Below are 14,732 nucleotides of genomic sequence, written 5' to 3' on the forward strand. Positions count from 1 at the left end.
GAGGAAGTGGATTTAGGGGGAAGATCGTGAGCTCAATTTTGGCCATGTTGAATTTGAGGTGCCCAGTGAACATTTAAATGGCGATGTCAAGTAGAGAGTAGAAATACAAATAGGGAGTCAAGAGAGAGGTGTGGATTCAAGACATACATTTTTAGTATATGGACAATATTTTAAAGCTATTGACTGAATGCAATGAAATGAATGAAATCACTGAAGAGTGAGTATAGTTAAAGAAGAGAATAGATCCAAGAACTGAGACCTGGAAGTCTCTGGTGTTAAGATGTTAGGGTGGTCAGAAAAATAGACTATAAAGAAGTATCTAGGAAAGGAGGCAAGAAGCAAAAGGTACTGGAAATAAATGTTTCAATGAGAAGAGTCATCGATAGCCAGTGCTACGGAGAGTTCAAGATAAATAAGGACTGAGATTTGGACTGAATTTAGCGATGAGAAGGATCTTGACAAGAGCTTTTTCATGCAGTAGTGGGAGACAAAACCTGTTTGGATCAGATTTAGGAAAAATGAGGAGAGAGTATTTGGACAATGAATATTTAGACAGCTCCTTTGTTGAGCTTTGCTGTAAAGGAGAGGAGAGAAATAGGGTAACAACTGGAAGTGGAAGTAGGGCCAAGAAAGGTTGTGTGTCTGCACGGTGGTAGTGGAGTCAGCATGTTTTTTTCTCTGATGGGAAAGATCCGGCAGAGAGAGGAAATTTGATGATATGAGAGAGGCAAGAGAGAATTGTTGAGAAATATCACTGAGTAGGGGAGAGAGGATGAATTCTGTGTGCAGGTGGAGAGGCTGGCCTTTGTTGGGTTTATCATTCCATTGTACTAACAGTGAAGGCAAAACACACGGACACAGATGTTCATGGGTGGGTTGATGTCATCTCGTTGTTCCATTTTCTCGGTGAGAGTGGAAGCAGGGCCAGAGCTGGAAGGGATGTTGAGGGAGGAAGTAACAGAGTGCTAGAGAAGAGAGAGGAAGTAGTGTGCTAGGATTACATTTGTTGCTGCTCTAAGGATTTATTACCATAATTCTTGCATGACTTGAAGGAGAAGATTTCTTACATAAAGAAACACATCTGATAAAATAAAGTTTATATACCTAAAATATAAGGGTTTCAGGTGCCAGAACTTAACTTTCCTGGGAAATTTTTTTTTTATTTCTTATGAGAATAACTTAGGAGTGTGTGTGTTTTCCTGGACATAAATACTGGCTGTTGTGCTCTCAGACAGGAGTGGGAATGTGTAAAGTTTGAAATTAACCTGTTATACTGTGTCTTATGTATTACTGGCAGCCATTTGGCCGGTGACATGCTGTTATCTGCTTTTATTCTTCCATAATTTGCTGAAAATGCTTGTTAATTGGTGACTGCCATCCTCCAATTTTATTTGATGTTGTAGAATAATCTTTCTTTGTTTTCCTATATATTTACTTCAGTGGATTCTAAAGTTACAGAAAGCAAATATGAATATGTTTGCTTATTCTTCTTGAACCTGAAGAATGAAATTATTTTTAAGTTACATATAAACTATAATTTTTAAATAAACATTACATAAATTTATATGAGATGACAACAATGCTGTATCAGAGAAGGCTGAGCTGCAGTTTTGTGATTGAAATGAAAGAAGAGGAGGAAAGTTATTAATTTATGGAGAAATCTTGAGTATGTGGCTTGAATATTTCTCAAGTTTTGAATAAAAGCTCTATGTAGACACTCATACCAATAATTAATGTATACACACAGCTTTACATTTTCAATCCATTATTTCATTTTCTATTTGGACAATAAGTATGGAAATCTTTAGTAGAGAAGGTGCTGGCAACATTACAGAACATAATGTCCCCTGGGACAGGAACCTCACTCAACCTTTCATTATGATGATGCTAATCTACTTCTATTATTTACATCACCCACTTTGCATTATAAAATGGTGATTTAGTGGTTGCAGTATTCTTATTTTTATTGATGATAAAGAGAAAGCCATGCTGCTGACAGCTTTTGGGCATAATATCTTGGACAGGCTCTGTAATTGAGGTGTCTCTTATGAGAAGGGCCTGTTTTCACAGCATTCATTATGCACATCATCAAGTTTGCACAACCAACAGCAGGATGTGTACAGATGAGCACACACATCTTATTCTGCTCATGCCCCTCCCTATGAAGCAGAAAACCAAACTTGTGGTTCCAGCTCTTTAACCCAATAATTATTTGACCTTCCAGAAACTACTTAAAATCTCTGAACCTCAGGATTTTGATAGGAAATATTAGGATAACAAAACCAGCCCTAACTGTTTCACAGAATGGATGAGGATCTTAAAAATCTTAACAGACTTGGACAACTTCTGTGTTTGCTCTTCCTATGCTCACTTGCTCCTCCCAGCATTTGGATGGTATTTAGTTTCCTCTGTGTTTTTCCTTCCTTCCACTCTTCTTGCATTTATAGATATTTTTGCATGGTAACAACCTGAACAGTCTACACCAACTAATTCATCCTGAGATTCTGCCCTCTGAGTTTGGAGGAATGCTGCCCCCTTATGACATGGGAACATGGGCAAGAACACTGCTAGACCATGAGTATGATGATGACAGTGAGTACAATGTGGACTCCTACAGCATGCCCGTGAAGGAAGTAGAAAAGGAACTCTCCCCCAAGTCCATGAAGAGGTATGCTGGAGGTGGATTGGGAAGTGGGCTGGGGCCAGGGTTTGGGGAGGCATCCTGAGTCAAACTCCAAGTTTTATTTTTTTCTGTATATATTTTTTCCAGTGAGATTTTAAAGCCTTTCATGCTCCCATGATTGGATGTCTAGAAATTTTGAGTCAAAGATAAAGTCATTTTTTTTTTTTTGTAGTGAGTACATTTAAAATCTACTCAGCAGTTTTCAAGTATACAACACATTATTAACTATAGTCACTCTGCTGTGCAGTAGACCTCCAGAACTTCCTCTTCTCTAACTGAGACTTTGTACCCTTTGACTAGTATCTCTCCACCCTCCAGCTCAGTACCTGGTAACCACCATTCTACTCTTTACTTCTGTGAGTTTAATTATTTTATATTCCACATAGAAGTGAGATCATGCAGTATTTGTGCATCACATTGTACCCCATAAATGTATGTGATTGTCAATTAAGACAAAGATAAAGTCATTTGACATAACCTCAATTTAGTGTTTTTCCAGATTAACAGATAATGTAGCAGGGCCCTTAGAAGTCACCAGATCCAGTGGTTTTCATATTGTACCCTGAGGAACCAAAAGTTTTGATGGTGGCTCAGGCCAACCAGTGGGGTAGGGAGAGTGCCTGTTTCCACCGTGAAGAGAGCAACTCTCCTATCTAAGCAATTGATTAGACTTCTGTAAGATTCCCTTTGAAGAAAGCAACCAACACACACACACACACACACACACACACACACTTCGATTCAAACACCATGGTCAAAACTTGTGGTCCCTTTTCAATATCTCTGCCAAGTCTTTGTCTAAAGGTCTAACCATCCCTAGTGCAAAACATTGTGGGGAAATGGTTTTTTGCTAGTCAGCAAGCTTATATTTAAACCAACTTTAGGCTTCTTAACTCCCTTCTCTTAGAACAGAACTTCTTGAGATCTATTCTCTCCTAACCTAAGGGATTCATGGATGGGCTCTCAAAGGATTCTGTTAAGTGCCAAAAGTTGTATGTAAAATCTTGTGTGTATATGTGTGAATGTACTATATATATTTGGTGCATTTTTCTGGAGAAAGGACATATATTTCATCAAATTCTCAAAAAGTTTTCCAAAATAAAAATGATTAAACACAGCTACCTAAGAATAGCTTTCTTCTAATAAACTAATTGTTATTACTAGTGACTGGCATTGGTATCTACTTCTGTCCAAAATCTAGCCTCTTTAATGCTACGGTATAGCACAATATGGTAGATGCATAATAAATGAACAGAGGAGTACTGGATGCCTAAATTTAAATTACTGGTTTTCAAAAAATAAAAAAAAACAAGTGTTTCATTGCAAAAACAGTAGAGGCTGTGTGGAGACCCCTGAGATGTATTATGAATTATTAATAGACAGCTTTCTCTATTGCAGCTGGAATAAACCAATTCATTAACAGTTTTGATCTTGCACAAATAATCCCGTTCTTTCATATCAGAGAGAAAAAACAAAAAATTGGGACTAAAATAATAGTACATTTGGGACAACTATATATTAAAAAAAAATCTTAATCACAAACTGTCTCTGCCTGGCTTTTTTTCTGTTGTTGAAGAATTGTTCCACATATGGAACCAACATTTACCATCCAACAATTCTGATATCTACAGTGCATGACAAAAGTAAACTGGGGACCTAATCCCAGGTTGACTAATACACTGTAATTTAAAATATTTTGTTAAAATTGTCATACCCTCAAATAATATTTCTTTTAAAAAGTCATGAAACATGGACTTAAAAGAATGTGTGTGTACTTGTGTTTATATATGTATGATGTGTGTTTTAATAGAATATTATGGCAAATGCAAATACTTAAATTACCTCCTGCTGTCTGAAAAGCTTTGGTGTTTACTTAGGGAATATTATCAGGACATACCTCAACATTTATATAGTAGATTTAATTTTATTAGAATTTTAAAATTTATTTTTTACAAAGAATTGTTTTCTCCATTATCCTCATTACTCTTCATTTCAAATGCTTAATACCCAAATTCTTTTAATATGGGCATTATTTACTGGATGGAAGTTAAGACATTGATAAAAATGCATCCTTACTATGACACACATTGTGTTCACAGTAAGGAGAGAAACGGATAAAGTCCTTGCTCATGGAACTCACAGGCTAGTGTGTACCGGTTGTCAAATTAATGCTTTAGCAAAGGACAGCAAATGAACCTTTTTCTTTTTTAACATGGATTCATGTTGGGAAGCTCACTTTCTCCATTGGGTTTTACCTAAAAAAGTGTTAAAGATCTAATTACTAAGTGTTTTGTGCAATTGTCCACTTTCTTAAAAAAATATTTTACTCCTGAATTTTTTAAAAAAGATAATAAATATGTATTACTACATTTAAAATTGATGCAAAAATCTTTTTTCTCTCTCTCTGTTCCTCTTCTTTTCTCCTCCTTCTCTCTCTCTTGAAAATGCACACACACACACAAAAACTTCAGTCAGTCCCTTTGCTGAGATAGATCTCTAATGCCTATTTAACATTGAGATAAAATAGTGTAAATGACTTAGGAAACAAAATCTTTCTCTTTTTTAACGCTCTCACCTTCATTTTCATTCCCTCTTTAGAAACACATGCATTTAAGTTTATTTAAATAAAGGAATCAATTTATCAGTTAATCCTGTAATTATTTTTTCTTTGATAATTAGTTCCGTTGCTGTTCTTTTTCATTAGCATGTGCAGTTGTGTTTTAGCTTATAGTCTTTCTTTTCGAAAGTTAATGAGGTCTGTTAAGAGGCATATTGCCACAGCAAAAGCCAATTGGCTGGAATGCAGCAGCAGGGGAAGAATTCATTACCGAGGAGAATTTTAAAAGGGCAGCTGCTTCCTTAATGCTATAGCTATTAAGATGGCAGCTTCCTGCCACAAAGGGAGCATGTTTCATTGATTTTCCTCCTTCCCGCTTTCATGTTGTTTCCTAATGATAAATTGAAATATAATTCCCACCTGCTATCAAACCCATGTATAAGTGGGTATTCCAATTATGTGTTTTCCTAATCATAAAGTGTTGTTGCCTAAACAAGAGGGGGTTTTTCTTTTTAAAAGTCTTTAACCATTCTATGAAAGGTTCTATGAATGTTCTAGTGGGAAATTCAACAAAATCGCATTCAAATTTGGGATTTTTTTTGTTGATGTCATCATTAAAATTAAAAATGATGGTTAAAGGAAAATGCACATTCCTGTTGAATTTGTTTCATGGATTCCTTTAAGACAGGGATCAAGCCTCCTATCATTTCTATTTAAGTTCTCCTAATAATCATTTCACTACAGTATTTGTTCCATTTGGAAATGTTTATTGGAAAACTTTGGTCCTACACTAAAAATTCTCAATATCTCAAAGGAAAGAATCTTGCTCAATTGTGAGGGGAGAACTTAAGCCTATTATTGTCTATTTAGAATCTTTTGCTTCTCATCATTCTATTTAGAGGCCAGAGGGGATTGTTTCTTCACTCCAATGCAAAACACCACCATAAGTGGTTTTTTTCCTAAATGTGCAACATCCACAGTTCATAAATTTCTTGATGTAGGGGAGGATATTCCACATCCACGGGAGAGGTAATGACAAAGAAAAGACAGAGAAGAGAGTATCATCTGGGTGATTATTTGGTAATAACTCACTGACATTGTCTTTATCCTTTCCAGATCCCAATCAGTAGTGGATCCTACAGTACTAAAACGCATGGATAAAAATGAGGAAGAAAACATGCAACCTTTGCTTTCTCTGGACTAATAACTTCTCTACACCCCTTCATGGATTAGAAATGGAAGGTACTGGTTTTCAGCAACAGGGACCGCACTGTGGAGGAATTATCAGCTGGAAACCTATTTATTCATGTTAATGTAGCATAATATATCATAAGGCATCAGGCTTTCCCATTTGCCTGAACCATGGGTGCCCTGGGCTGGATTAAAAAAGTCAATAATTTATTCTGTAAGTGCCAAGTTCTTTGTAAATATAATGTAATCTTCATGTCAAGTTTGTAAATTTTGGTAGTAATTTAATTTGGAAAGGATTGGCTCAAAAGTCTATACCAGTGATATGAACTCTAACAAAAAGCAGAAAGATATAAACAGTCAAAGCTAATTAAATGTAGCCCTGTTTCCTATGAAGCCATATTTCAGCTATCATAGTGATTGTTTCATTGTTTTTCTCTGAAACTGTGTCGGTATTCAAACATACTTTTAATGGGCACAGGGAACTAAATGATTCTAGGAAATTATTACAATTACTGTATTTCCTGTCTAGTGATTTTCATTTCAGAGAAAATGTGTCTTAGTGACTTTAATGGCCTTGCATTTTGGAGACAAGGAATGGCAGATGAGCTGGTAAACTGAACACTTAATTGAACTCTTCTATGTTGTTTAATTCTTGGAATCTCATGAAAAGATGTGTTTCCCCAATTAAGATGTAGAATTGTGAAAGAGAGTGGATTCTTTTTAAACTGCTGTCTTCACAATGCACCTTTTATCCAAGACCCCACTGTACCCTCTGTCTGATGTACTCTAAGAACATTTTCCCTCAAAATGCTTTGACCAAGAGAATGAGAACTTATATGTGAGTAGTCTTTTAACAGCTAATTTTGAACATAAAATTTTGCCACTTACACAAAAGGGGCTAATTTCTAATTATTGTGCACTGGTTGGAAAAAAATATATATATATTCACATGCACCATATATATTTTTACTAAGCTCTAATAAGTCCTTGATGTGACAGGCTTATAAAATAAATCAAACATATTAAATGATTTTAGAGATGTCATAGATGATTACATGAGATGCTAACTCTGGAAAACTTCCACTGAAGTTAATGAAAATGAGAAATAGTGAAACAGACTTTCAGTGTACCTATTTAAGGGAATTCCAATTTAATTTATAATGCAATCTTAAATATGTTATTTTATTTAAACTATATTTTTTCTTCAAAGAAGGAACAGGTCTCAATATAGTGTAGGTGGTATTCGGTGACAAAGAGTGAAATATTTTTTTCTCAAATTTGAGTTAATTATCCTAGTGATCCTATATGTATACAGTTTCTTTTCATAAAACATTAAAACAATACATTATATCCAGGAGATAGAATGAAATCATCTGAAGGCATGTAAGATAGCATGTAGTTTATACTAGAATTGGAATTCATATTTTATTTAAAGTTTTATTTCATAAAAATTCTACAATTATAGCAACTTTTAATAATCTTATTTTAAATTTCAAACTTTAACGTGAGAAAGCAAGATTTTTATCACCCTTTCAGCATGATAAATCTTGAGATTGAGAATTTACCATTAAAATATTCTTTTGAAAACACATCTCCAAGAACACTTGGAAACCAACAGAAATAAAGGCATGTGGCAGCCTTTACATTTTTTAGCCCAAAGCTCCAAAAATTCCAGTTATAATTCTACAGCCAAAAATCTTAAAAGCAAGATCAGTTCGCCAATCTGCAGTATACCAATGGACTGTCTAATGTGTGTAAAAATACATTAATTAGCACGAGTGAAAGATACCTTAAGAGTGCCAACCTCCAGTCACGTGCAGAAGAAGAGTAACTATCAAATAATTATTACAGAGATTGGAATGAATTAGAGACAAAAAGCCACAGCAACTCTCATCTTTGCAAGAATCCTAGCCATAGCCCTGGGCTTTATAGACAATATAAATTAGTCTTAAACAGTGTGAGCCATTGGAATAAAATAAAAACAATGTAAGTAGAGAAGAGCAGTCAACTTTCCATTCTCATGAGTTTCTCTTGATGTGCACCATTTATTGCCAGCTTTCAGAATTCTTCCAGCATAGCCAGCTTCTTTCCATTATCATAAAGTAAGTGTCATATATAAAAATAACTAGAATGGCATATTTCATATGTATGCCTGTCTAATTATAAATATCATTTACACTGTCTTCCAGCCCCACATTTGGAAACTTTGCATTGCATTGCTTCTCGTCTTCAAATGAGCAATTGAGAGTTGGCTAGATTGTGTAAAATATATAAAAATGAATGAACAAATTACAAGGATGTTGCTTTTTGAAATTGCTATATCTAGTTCAGTCTGTGAATAAACTCATTTTCTAGTAATGTTTTTGAAGCTGCTTACACAAGGGATATTCGTTCAACTTTATAAATTTTCCCCTCAGCACCAGCTAGCTAGCACTGTTTAGGGAATTTTTTCTCATGTGGTGGTCTGTGTCACAGAGCTATGTGTGTTATTACATAACCTACTAAATGAGCACCCATATATTTCTTGTTTTAATTGCAGTAGTACAGCTTCACTCACACACACTTAGACACACACACACACATACACACACATGCATACACACACTAGACTATTTGCCCTAATGAATTTGCCTCTCTACATTGAGAGCTGTGCTTTCTTTTTTAGTTGTCTTGTCACTTGAAATTTGTGGACTTCAAAGAATTACCACATTTGACTTGGAATAGGCCAGTAGTCCATTAACTTCTCTCAGCCTGCCTACTCTTTCTTTCTTCCAGTTGTTCGGGAGCAGCTGCTTCCAAAACTGGCTTAAAAATAAATAACTTCTCTTATTATGTTGTCAGTGATATTTGCACACATTTTTGACTGCTATATAAAAAGGAAGAGATCATCAGGAAAATATACTCTAAGAAAAATGAAGAAGTGCCTCTTTAAAAATATAATAAAGTAGTAATAATACTGGCATAGGGATTTTATTTGTATTCTCTTCTAGTAAATAAGTACATGTATCTATATTATAAGGGTGAAATTTAGATATCATTTGAAGAAGGGTATTTGAGGCCTTGCTTTGAGTATTTTCATACAGTACTAAGTCTCTGTGTAAGTTAAATTCAGTAACTTTAATACATGTTAACAACAAACCTGGCACTATGTTAAAACAATATTCAAGTATTAAATAGAGTTTTGCAAGCAAGTTTTTGAAGTGGGCATGCATGATTTCTTTCATTTCAATAATAGTTTGCATAAGTGTAGACAGTGTCATTCATTAAGTCTTTTCATGTAAAATGCTTATTTACTTTATAAATAAGTATTTACCAAAAATTCATACATTCATAAGCAGGAAAGCCAAGCATCTAGGTTCTTTTAATATTGTTAACTAGGTCACATTGTTAAATTAAACATTTGAAGTTTCTGTAATATTCCTGAGGGAACAGAAGTCCTTCTATTGCATCAAGAGAATGAAGAGTGGTATTAGACATTGAGGAATATGTTTACGACCTCACAAAAGGAAACCTTCTGAGCCATGGAGTGTATCTTCAGGGACAAGCTTTCTTTGTTTCTACAAACAACCTAAAGGTTTATGGACATGTCTGTGGTCCTTTAAAGAAGTTATATTAAGAAAAACTTGCTGAGAGGCTGTATACTCTTCTGTTGTTTTATTTAAAGGTCTAACCTTCTTTGGTTGGTTAATAATATCTCTTTGCTTCTTTTTTTGTGTGTGTGTATACTTATTAATGATGACTTGAAAAGTTGCCATCAGCCATGAGGATATTTCAGAGAGATTTTCAACACCAAAAGAAAATAAGCAGATCTCTGGCATGGTATCTGAACTTTCAGATATGGTAATTACATTTTTTACACCAATATGCTCATAGGCATATATTCCATTTTAGATCTGCTATATAGATATGTAGTCAAAAACATGGTAGTGCATTTTAAATTCATGAGGCCATTAGATTCTGCAAGAACAGGCAGATTATATATGAATGTTTTGGAACAAAAGAAGATTGGTTAAATATCCATTGTGTGTAATTATCTTCAGTAATGAAAAGGATTTTCATCTTGTGGTTTTTAGTTTTACTTGACAAAACAGCTTCCCATGTGCTATTAGAACTATTTGGCATTATTTACTACTTGAAGGAAGCCAATAAGTAAAAGTACAAAAGAAGCTTGACTGTGTCACATTATTATATCCTGATCTTAATGACTAGAGAATATAATATTTTTCCCTGAATTCAGGTTTTTATTTTATAAATACCTGTAGGGTAACCCCACACATGAAAATAGTGCTATGAAATCTATTATGTACTAAATATGGGAATGAATTCTCCTGTACTGTAGGGAAAAATATAAAATAGCAATTCTGTGGATTGAAACACTCAAATTGAACTTTTTTTCCCAAAGGAGGAGGAGTGCAAATGATATTTTTGAAATAAAAAAATTTCTTAGAAACCAAATAGAGAACTTAAATATAATAAATGTATTCTTATGGTAAATTGTAGAGGTTGTTACAATTTAGGTGTTTTGTCAGTATTTGACTTAGTTTGAAGTCTCAATGCCGGTATTTCTGTCCTTAATGATATCAGTGCATTTATTCTGTCAAAATTATTTTTGTGATGAGTGAGTTGGACCTAGATGAAAATCAAAATAAATTTTAACAGCACTTTTAAAAATGACAAAATCCCCAGCTATCTTGAAAAATTGCAATGGGCTATAATTGATTTAAATATAACAGAAATTCAAAGCATTGTCTTGTTTCTAATCCAGTTTTTTAGCTTTCACATTTGTTTAAAAAATAAATAAAACTTATAAAACCAAATAGTTTTTGTTTTCAAAACTGTCCAGAAAAAAAAGGATGTCTAAGAGGAAATTATACAAGTCCTTGAAGAATACTAAGTACACTAGTTACTATTTGGCTCAAATGCTTTTCCTATTTACAATTACACAATATTTATTTAATACTACACACTATTTGGCTTTTTGAGGGAGTTATTTATTCCAATACAATATTATAAATAGTATAATAACATTTGTGAACAAGTATGCATTTCTGTTTTTTTAAAAAAAGCATTTATTTTACGAATGGTTGATGTTGAATTTGGTAGTCTTGGGTCTGCTGCATCTATCTGTAAAATGGAGAGTTCTAAAAAATTGACAAGAATAATTTTATTTTGAGATAAATTGTGGTTAGCTATTTAGGTTAGATACCTCAAAATTTCTAATATTTGTATGTTTGGGGCTTAAAGGAAAAAATACATAGTAATTTGCTTCATCAAAGTGGCATTTTCAGTATTCTATAACTTCCAAACTTTCAGAGGACAGTTTGAAAGAAGAAGTAAACTAACTTTTAAATTACATATAGGAGATGAATGATAAAATAAATAACTAGGATGATAAATAAAATAACTAGGATTTTCACATTTCCACATGAAATTATTGTATTAGATAAGAGATTAAATTCAGAAATTTGAATTACAAAAAAGAGCATTGATTTAAATAAATCCTTAAGAAATTAATCCCAGGTCAAAATATGTGAAGTAAAATAAAAACATTCCATTTGATTTGAGAAAGAATACTTACTTCAACAAACACATTTGTATCTTCTGTGAGTTTCCCTCGTTTACCCTACCTGTGGGTGAAAAGTCATCCAATGAGATAAAAGAAACTCGATTACATTTACCTAGAACCTGGTATGATAGACTTCATGAATTTCTTTGGTCAAATTCAGATGACTTCCCTGTACACAGCTTCTGAGGTTATCAAGAATCATTTTTGCTACCTCTTCGTAAAGGCACGTTAGGAGGAGCCGTGTTTCCAGCAAGAAGTATCCTCAGTGGGAATAGGCCCCGGGCAACCAAAAAATGCAGGAAAAGCCGGAGATATGGTCTCTGTTTCTCGTTACCAAAAGTTGTGTTCCTTCTTCAGGGATCAGAGAGAAAATATTTTAAATTATAAACAGGAAACTATTTCAAAATGCCAAGCGTTTCCAATATCAAGAGCTAAGTACTTGATATTAGTGAAAAGAAGCCATGGGGAAGTGATTGTCCAGTCTCTGTCATGAAGTATGTTTCTACGCAACAACTTCATCATCAAAAACCCATACCTCTGAGCACCACTTCCTCCTCTAAAAATAAAAATAAGTATGCTCTCTCCTTCCCTTTTTTCTAGTTGGTATCATAAAAGTGTCAGACAGAAACCATACCACTTTGTTTGTTACTTCTTAGGGGAAAAATGCTGTATTATACATATATGAACATAATTCACTTAGTTGCATATGATTGAATATTTGTATGCTGATTTATAAATTATTACATATATTTAAACATATAATTATATGGTTTTAGTGCTAGAAAATTACTGTATTCTTTGTGTCTGGGATTTATGGAGAAGACTGGTAATATCCTTTCCTGTGCATTCATATATCTAACATTTTTAATTGGATATTGAATGGACATGTCAAATTTAACCTTTACAAATATCAAACTTCTCTACTTTCATTCTGAACCTGTTTCCCCTTTACCCTTTTCATTTCACTAATATTGATTCCAACCTTCCAATTTCTTGGGCTAAAAGCTTTGGAGTCAATCTCTTTCTTTCATCTTTCCAAGCTACACCCAGTCAGCTACCCTATACTGTTGGCTCCCCTTCAAAATATACCCACAGGTATGGTGGCTCACACCTGTAATCCCAGCACTTTGAGAGCCAAGGCAGGAGGATCACTTGTGGCTAGGAGTTAAAGATCAGCTGGGCAACATGTCAAAATCCCATCTCTACAAAAAATAAGAAAAATTAGCCAGGTGTCATGGTCTGTGTCTGTGGTCCCAGCTACTGGGGAGGCCGAGGCAGGAGGATCGCTTGAGCCCAAGAGGTAAGGCTGCAGTGAGCTATGATCATGCCACTGCACTCTAGCCTAGGTGACAGATCAAGACCTTGTCAAAAAAAAATATTAATATGTGTGTGTGTGCGTGTGTTTCTCACACTGACTACTTCTCTAACCTTCATCATCACTACCTTGGTCTAAGTCTTCAACATTTTTCACCTGGAATATGCTTCTGCCCTTAGCTCCTAGAGCCAATTTTCAACACATTGTCAAGAGTGAGTCTCTTAATATGTAACTCAGATCATTCATTCTTCTCAAAACCCTCTGAAAGAATGAAAACCAAAGCCCTTATAACAGTGTATGAGAAGGGTTGATAAAAAGTCAGTAAGAACCAGTATAGCAGAATAGCATAGTTTCTGATCGGGCCAGCATTTTTGCCTGTGCAATGTAAAAGCAGTTGTTAAATACTTTCAATTTCTTGCTTCTGAAGTCCTCTCATTCCAGATCTTGACTTTTCTTACATCATCTCTTAAGAATCTCTCCTCTACTTTATATTCTGTTGATGAGCTGTCATTCTGTTGTTCCAGGAACCTGCCAAGCATGGCTCCACCTGAAGACTTTTGCATTTCTGTTCCCTTTGCCTCTTTCTCCCAGATAGCCACATAGTTTATTCTCTCATCTCCTTCAGGTCCTTGCTCAAATGCCATCTTCTTAGTGAGGGCATTTTTTTTTTCTCAATTTAAAATGAAAGAGCCCTGTGGTTCTTCATATTTTCCTTTTATGCTCTATTTCTTCTCTATAGCATTTATCAACTAACACACTGTATATTTATTTTATTTGACATTTCCCCCTAATAATGTATGAACTTCATAAGGAAAGGGATTTTTGTGTCTATTTACTGTTTCATTACCAGTGCCTTGATCAGTGCCTGGAACTTAGTGACAAATCCACAAAATTTTCATGAAGATCTTAATGTGTTTCAGCAAGTTATGTAGTAGCCAGTAGTATGCATTTAAGGAGACTTTTTCTGTTTCCTTAATTTAAAAAAAGAAACCTGTTATTTATCTTCAAAGGGGAAATTTTACTCTCTCTGATGATGATGGACTCATAAATCTGACTCTATCCCAGAGCCTGGGTTTCACATGAGTTTCAGCTTTGTCTCTAGAAATTACTGCAAGGTTGTTGGGCCCTGTATCTATCATATATATACATGGCTTACTCTTTGAGAGAGTATAAAATACCTCAGATGAAAAGTCATTTTGAGATTAAAACCTTAGGAAACTGTTCTCCCATCCAAGTACTAACCAGGCCTGACCCTGCTTTGCTTCCAAGAACAGGCAAGATAAGGTACAGTGTGGTATGGCCACAGATGTGAATTGTTCTTTATTGATTAGTTAATTCCAATTTTTAAAAAATTGCAGGGAGTTAATAGACCATAATTTCTCTAATATTGGAAGCCAGTTTAAGAGAATATGCCTATATA

At 34.5% G+C, this 14,732-nt stretch overlaps 1 protein-coding gene across 1 annotated transcript in view; it reads left to right on the plus strand.

Annotated features, from left to right (window-relative positions):
- Positions 1 to 6,444, plus strand: part of CLVS2 (clavesin 2) — a 62,770-nt gene extending 56,326 nt beyond the window's left edge. The window contains exons 4-5 of the mRNA XM_069488585.1: positions 2,448 to 2,668; positions 6,357 to 6,444. Coding sequence (XP_069344686.1) covers positions 2,448 to 2,668; positions 6,357 to 6,444 — 309 coding nt within the window. The remainder of the gene's footprint in view (positions 1 to 2,447; positions 2,669 to 6,356) is intronic.
- Positions 6,445 to 14,732: the final 8,288 nt, after the last annotated feature.

Source organism: Eulemur rufifrons, chromosome 15, assembly GCF_041146395.1.
Source record: "Eulemur rufifrons isolate Redbay chromosome 15, OSU_ERuf_1, whole genome shotgun sequence".
Classification (NCBI taxonomy): Eukaryota; Metazoa; Chordata; class Mammalia; order Primates; family Lemuridae; genus Eulemur; species Eulemur rufifrons.